This window comes from Salmo salar, chromosome 02, assembly GCF_965601325.2.
Source record: "Salmo salar chromosome 02, fSalSal1, whole genome shotgun sequence".
NCBI lineage: Eukaryota > Metazoa > Chordata > Actinopteri > Salmoniformes > Salmonidae > Salmo > Salmo salar.
The window spans coordinates 66,557,501-66,565,000 of NC_138292.1; the positions used below are offsets into that span (position 1 = coordinate 66,557,501).

The 7,500-nt window shown below is 47.1% G+C and overlaps 1 protein-coding gene across 7 annotated transcripts in view; it reads right to left on the bottom strand.

The window, feature by feature from the left end:
• Positions 1-7,500, bottom strand: part of LOC106589748 (gamma-adducin) — a 150,646-nt gene that overhangs the window by 32,216 nt on the left and 110,930 nt on the right. For all 7 annotated transcript variants that reach the window (XM_045707977.2, XM_045707984.2, XM_045707988.2 and 4 more), the window contains one exon: positions 308-557. In XM_045707977.2, the coding sequence (XP_045563933.1) occupies positions 308-517 (210 nt within the window). In that variant the 5' untranslated portion in view covers positions 518-557. The remainder of the gene's footprint in view (positions 1-307; positions 558-7,500) is intronic.

Sequence of the window (7,500 nt, forward strand, 5' to 3'; positions counted from 1 at the left end):
TAGTATATCTCTCTCTCTCCTACTTACAGGACTGTAGTATCTCTCTCTCTCTCCTACTTACAGGACTGTAGTATCTCTCTCTCTCCTACTTACAGGACTCTGTAGTATATCTCTCTCTCTCCTTCTTACAGGACTGTAGTATCTCTCTCTCTCTCCTACTTACAGGACTCTGTAGTATCTCTCTCTCTCTCCTACTTACAGGACTGTAGTATCTCTCTCTCTCTCCTACTTACAGGACTGTAGTATCTCTCTCTCTCTCTCCTACTTACAGGACTGTAGTATCTCTCTCTCTCTCTCTCCTACTTACAGGACTCTGTAGTATCTGTGTGACTCTCTTCTTCTGTTCCATCATATTGAAGTCCTGTCTGAGGTCAGGTGACATGTTCCTCTCTCTCAGGTACTCGGGATCGTTGGGGTCGATGCGGTCAAAGTATCGTTCCTTAGGACCACCGGGTCCTCCACCGGCGCTGGGCGTGGGAGGGGTGGTCACCACGGCGTGATGGCTGCCTGCGCTCATGCCTGCTTCCTACGCTGCTCTGATCGAGCTCAGCTTCTCACTGGAACGAGAGAGAGAGAGAGAGAGAGAGAGAGAGAGGTTTAGAATAGAGATCTGACAGTTTGAGTTGCGTCATCCATCATTCAAGTTGCTTGAGATAATGTCACTTGCAACCTGTAACTGCAACAGTAATTGTGTCCAATTGCTTATTGTGACAGCGGTTTTACACTGAACTAAACTAAAAGACACAATGGAAATAGGACAGATATGTAGAAAAACAATGGAAATAGGACAGATATGTAGAAAAACTATGGAAATAGGACAGATATGTAGAAAAACAAGTCCAGAACATGTAGTTCCCAACTTCCCATTTAGTGGTGGAAAGGTTTATCATCCCAAAGGGAACATTTATTCTGCACAAGTCTAATTTGCCAGACTGTGGGAAAACAATGGTTTTAAGTCATGTTGCAAACTACCATTGAGCACAGATGCAGAGCCCCAAGTTATGAATAGACCCAAACTAAGTCTATTCCTGTGGGCAACAACTGTTCCAACTAAAAAGAATCCAAACTAGCATGGACCCTTGACTTTTTTTAAACCAAAGAGGACTATCACTGCAAAATAAGTGAATTCCTCTGAACAGCGACCATTGACTTTAACCAAACTGCACGCTAAACAGACAGTGAGACATGAGTATGCAGAGCCCCAGGTCAAGTGTAAATACAAAGTCAATTCATTTCACCATTACCTTTCTAAAGAAGCTATTCCTATGACATTACTAATAATCAAACAGAGAGATAAACAGACAGAAGTACAGGATAACAGGTGACATGTCCCACAGGGGACAGACGGACAGAGAGGAAACAACAGCAACGTGTCTGCCAAGCAAGAAGAGGATGCCCATCCTATCAGGTCGTCTGCTGTGGGAAACGTTGCTCTCTGATTGGTCAACGATCTGACGCCAGCAACAGGAGTCAGGACCCGCTCTGACTCTGGACAGATTTGTGTTTCCATCATCCCCCCACACACACACACACACACACACACACACACACACACACACACACACACACACACACACACACACACACACACACACACACGCTGTTATCTACATGGAACGTGCTCCAGAGCGGGAAAGAAAGACAAACAAAGCGAACGAGAGAGAGACTCATATTTTGTTAGCCCATCAGGGTCATGACTGGGTTAGTGAATACATTTCCCCTGACTATTGCCTCACCCTGTTCCAGTTGGCATGACAACACACAACAGTTGGAAACAGCTATAGTATGTGTTATTGACTCTCCTGAACCACTTGTTGCCATGCCAAATGAAGGAGAGAGCACAACAATGTCTGCAAAAGGGCCATGGATTTAATGACGGTATGAATGGAAAAGATCAACTAATGAGACAGAGAGTGTAAGAAACCATCTCCCAGGTTGCTTTGCGGCGTGGCTGTGGAGGTTAAAGGCTTCGGTTCGGCTGGCGCCTAGCCAAGTGTGCTCACATACTCTCTTCAAAGATCTTCGCTTGAAAAAGCAAAAAGCGGCAATAGTACCGTTTGTCCATCTTGAGGCGCCGTAGCCAGTATACACTTCCTCAACATAGTCTGAATTAATCTAAGATAACTCAAGAAATGTCATTCATTTTGACGGTTCTGCCGAGTAGATCTTAGTCACGCAATTTTACTAAATGTTTGGTGCAGTATTTCTCTTCGGCCTGCCTCGAGAAAAAGAGTTGTGTGCACGAACAGCTGAAATAAAACTCTAGCCGAAGACCAAAACAAACAAAAACGTCACAAAATGTCGTCAAAATACACTGCTCAAAAAAATAAAGGGAACACCTAAACAACACAATGTAACTCCAAGTCAATCACACTTCTGTGAAATCAAACTGTCCACTTAGGAAGCAACACTGATTGACAATACATTTCACATGCTGTTGTGCAAATGGAATAGACAACAGGTGGAAATTATAGGCAATTAGCAAGACACCCCCAATAAACGAGTGCTTCTGCAGGTGGTGACCACAGACCACTTCTCAGTTCCTATGCTTCCTGGCTGATGTTTTGGTTACTTTTGAATGCTGGCAGTGCTTTCACTCTTGTGGTAGCATGAGACGGAGTCTACAACCCACACAAGTGGCTCAGGTAGTGCAGCTCATCCAGGATGGCACATCAATGCTAGCTGTGGCAAGAAGGTTTGCTGTGTCTGTCAGCGTAGTGTCCAGAGCATGGAGGCGCTACCAGGAGACAGGCCAGTACAACAGGAGACGTGGAGGAGGTCATAGGAGGGCAACAACCCAGCAGCAGGACCGCTACTTCCGCCTTTGTGCAAGGAGGAGCACTGCCAGAGCCCTGCAAAATGACCTCCAGCAGGCCACAAATGTGCATATGTCTGCTCAAACGGTCAGAAACAGACTCCATGAGGGTGGTATGAGGGCCCGACGTCCACAGGTGGGGGTTGTGCTTACAGCCCAACACCGTGCAGGACGTTTGGCATTTGCCAGAGAACACCAAGATTGGCAAATTCGCCACTGGTGCCCTGTGCTCTTCACAGATGAAAGCAGGTTCACACTGAGCACGTGACAGACATGACAGAGTCTGGAGATGCCGTGGAGAACGTTCTGCTGCCTGCAACATCCTCCAGCATGACCGGTTTGGCAGTGGGTCAGTCATGGTGTGGGGTGGCATTTCATTGGGGGGCCGCACAGCCCTCCATGTGCTCGCCAGAGGTAGCCTGACTGCCATTAGGTACCGAGATGAGATCCTCAGACCCCTTGTGAGACCATATGCTGGTGCGGTTGGCCCTGGGTTCCTCCTAATGCAAGACAATGCTAGACCTCATGTGGCTGGAGTGTGTCAGCAGTTCCTGCAAGAGGAAGGCATTGATGCTATGGACTGGCCCGCCCATTCCCCAGACCTGAATCCAATTGAGCACATCTGGGACATCATGTCTCGCTCCATCCACCAACGCCACGTTGCACCACAGACTGTCCAGGAGTTGGCGGATGCTTTAGTCCAGGTCTGGGAGGAGATCCCTCAGGAGACCATCCGCCACCTCATCAGGAGCATGCCCAGGCATTGTAGGGAGGTCATACAGGCATGTGGAGGCCATACACACTACTGAGCCTCATTTTGACTTGTTTTAAGGACATTACATCAAAGTTGGATCAGCCTGTAGTGTGGTTTTCCACTTTAATTTTGAGTGTGACTCCAAATCCAGACCTCCATGGGTTGATAAATTGGATTTCCATTGATTATTTTTGTGTGATTTTGTTGTCAGCACATTCAACTATGTAAAGGAAAAAGTATTTAATAAGATTATTTCTTTCATTCAGGTCTAGGATGTGTTGTTTAAGTGTTCCCTTTATTTTTTTGAGCAGTATATATGCACGAACTGTTCCGGATGGGAATCATGGGTCGCCTTTAGGTTAACCCTTGTATTAGAGACGGGAGGGGCAGTATTAGAGACGGGAGGGGCAGTATTAGAGACGGGAGGGGCAGTATTAGAGACGGGAGGGGCAGTATTAGAGACGGGAGGGGCAGTATTAGCAATGAGAGGGGCAGTATTAGCAATGAGAGGGGCAGTATTAGCAATGAGAGGGGCAGTATTAGAGACGGGCAGTATTAGAGACGGGTAGTATTAGAGACGGGAGGGGCAGTATTAGAGACGGGAGGGGCAGTATTAGAGACGGGCAGTATTAGTGATGGGAGGGGTAGTATTAGAGACGGGAGGGGCAGTATTAGAGACGGGAGGGGCAGTATTAGAGACGGGAGGGGCAGTATTAGAGACGGGAGGGGCAGTATTAGCAATGAGAGGGGCAGTATTAGAGACGGGCAGTATTAGAGATGGGCAGTATTAGAATTAGAGATGGGAAGTATTAGAGATGGAAGAGGCCGTATTAGAGATGGAAGGGGCCGTATTAGAGATGGAAATGGCCGTATTAGAGATGGAAGGGGCCGTTTTAGAGATGGAAGGGGCCGTATTAGAGATGGAAGGGGCCGTATTAGAGATGGGAGGGGCAGTATTAGAGATGGAAGGGGCCGTATTAGAGATGGAGTATTAGAGATGGGAGGGGCAGTATTAGAGATGGAAGGGGCCGTATTAGAGATGGAAGGGGCAGTATTAGAGATGGAAGGGGCCGTATTAGAGATGGAAGGGGCCGTATTAGAGATGGAAGGGGCAGTATTAGAGATGGAAGGGGCAGTATTAGAGATGGAAGGGGCCGTATTAGTGATGGAAGAGGCCGTATTAGAGATGGAAGGGGCCGTATTAGAGATGGAAGGGGCCGTATTAGAGATGGGAGGGGCAGTATTAGAGATGGAAGGGGCCGTATTAGAGATGGAGTATTAGAGATGGGAGGGGCAGTATTAGAGACGAGAAGTATTAGAATTAGAGATGGGGAGGGGCAGTGTTAGAGATGAGAAGTATTAGAATTAGAGATGGGGAGGGGCAGTATTAGAGACGGGAGGGGCAGTATTAGAGACGGGAGGGGCAGTATTAGAGATGGGAGGGGCAGTATTAGAGATGGGAGGGGCAGTATTAGAGATGGAAGGGGTAGAGAGCAGGCTGGCCTCAACCAGATGGCTTGAGGTTTCCACCCAACAGAGAGAGAGCAACCACTACAGCTGGAACTGTTTTCACACACAGACACAGACAGACAGAGAGAGAGAGAGAGAATGTAAACATATGTTTCCCATGCCAATAAAAAACATTGAATTGAATTGAGAGAGAAAGCGAGAGACCTCTACAGCTGAGATTGTTTACCAACCACTCCAGTCACATGACCGCAGGCCACTTAAGAGGGTTACCCTAGCAGCAGAGAAAGATCTACTGTACCTGCTGTCTCACTCTCTCCTCCCTTTCTTTTCTCCCTGTCCCTTTCCCTTCCTTTCTCTTTCTAATGGAACTGAACAAGATGTTTCAGATTAAGAGCCACAACGCACAGCTCTGGGCTACCCTGTAGTCTGGACCCGACCCAGTGTGTTGAACAACGCACAGCTCTGGGCTACCCTGTAGTCTGGACCCGACCCAGTGTGTTGAACAACGCACAGCTCTGGGCTACCCTGTAGTCTGGACCCGACCCAGTGTGTTGAACAACGCACAGCTCTGGGCTACCCTGTAGTCTGGACCCGACCCAGTGTGTTGAACAACGCTCAGCTCTGGGCTACCCTGTAGTCTGGACCCGACCCAGTGTGTTGAACACACAGCTCTGGTCTACCCTGTAGTCTGGACCCGAGCCAGTGTGTTGAACACACAGCTCTGGTCTACCCTGTAGTCTGGACCCGACCCAGTGTGTTGAACACACAGCTCTGGTCTACCCTGTAGTCTGGACCCGACCCAGTGTGTTGAACACACAGCTCTGGTCTACCCTGTAGTCTGGACCCGAGCCAGTGTGTTGAACACACAGCTCTGGTCTACCCTGTAGTCTGGACCCGACCCAGTGTGTTGAACACACAGCTCTGGTCTACTCTGTAGTCTGGACCCGAGCCAGTGTGTGTGTTTCAATGGGACTACATTGACTCAGGCTATGAGCCGGCGAGCATGCTGGTTACTACAGCCCCCTGCAAGCTCCTCTCTGTGTTACAAGGGACACAGCTATAATAGTTTGAACTTACAGTAGGGGACCTTGTATGGACACAAAGCAAGATGAATGATCTCTTTATGACTTTATTGTAAGACACTACTAATACATTTCCCTCAAAAAGCTAATGTATAAAGTACCAGTCTGTCTGTATGTACATTACATGTTTGAGCCAAACTCCAGATGGTATATCATTATGTGTACATAGTACCAGTTAGTATATAAAAAATACTATTACAAGTGAAAGACGACATAGATTCAAAGCCAATGTAGTGACAGGTTGTCTGATAGTCTGACCAAATAGGCCATCGCCATGACACTGGAGACAAGTGCATGCTGGACATTCCGATGCCATGCCCAGCTGACACTTGTGACCCCGAGAGGGGAAGGGCTTAGGGGGATGACATGAGTTAATGGGTTTACCACGTTGTCATGACAACCAGACAGCCAAATAGGGCCAACAGTGCATCCTACAGCAGGGTTTCCCACGCTGCAATGTAAATAGAAGGATGGTACTATGAGCAGGGACCAATAGTCTTTTCTGATACATGACCTATGGAGTCACCGTTCACAGGTGGTTTCTAGAGTTTTACCTCAGGTCGCCAGGTCAGATTTCAGCAAATAAATCATTACTACTATACAAAGGGCTGGGAGTTTTTCCTGGTCCTGTCTAATATAATATGGACTGTAATGTAGGACTACAGTGTATGAGCCTTACTATCCTGTCTAATATAAGCTGTAATGTAGGACTACAGTGTATATATGAGACTTACTATCCTGTCTAATATAAGCTGTAATGTAGGACTACAGTGTATGAGCCTTACTATCCTGTCTAATATAAGCTGTAATGTAGGACTACAGTGTATGAGACTTACTATCCTGTCTAATATAAGATGTAATGTAGGACTACAGTGTATGAGCCTTACTATCCTGTCTAATATAAGATGTAATGTAGGACTACAGTGTATGAGCCTTACTATCCTGTCTAATATAAGCTGTAATGTAGGACTACAGTATAAGTGAGGTCTATGATCATAACCTGTATGACATTTAGGAAGGTCAACATTGCGTCGGCTTCTTGATATCAAGCCACTGCTCCACTTAGGCTTGGCTGGAGCTGACATGACTCTCTTTATCAGCTGAATCATCACACATTGGAACACTTATGTTTCTTCTATGGCAGAACTCCAAACCAACCTTCTCCCCCCCTCTCGTCCCCTCCCCCCCTCCTCCTCTCTCCCTCTGATCCTCAACTCTGTAATTTACATGGACATTAATAAAATCCCAGCTAGAATAATCTGTTCAAGTCAAAGCAGCTGGACAACTCTCCCTGAAGGTTACATAACATCACATTCCCCGGGGTGTGTGTGTGTGTGTGTGTGTGTATGTATGTATCATTGTGCCTGTGTGTGATTGAG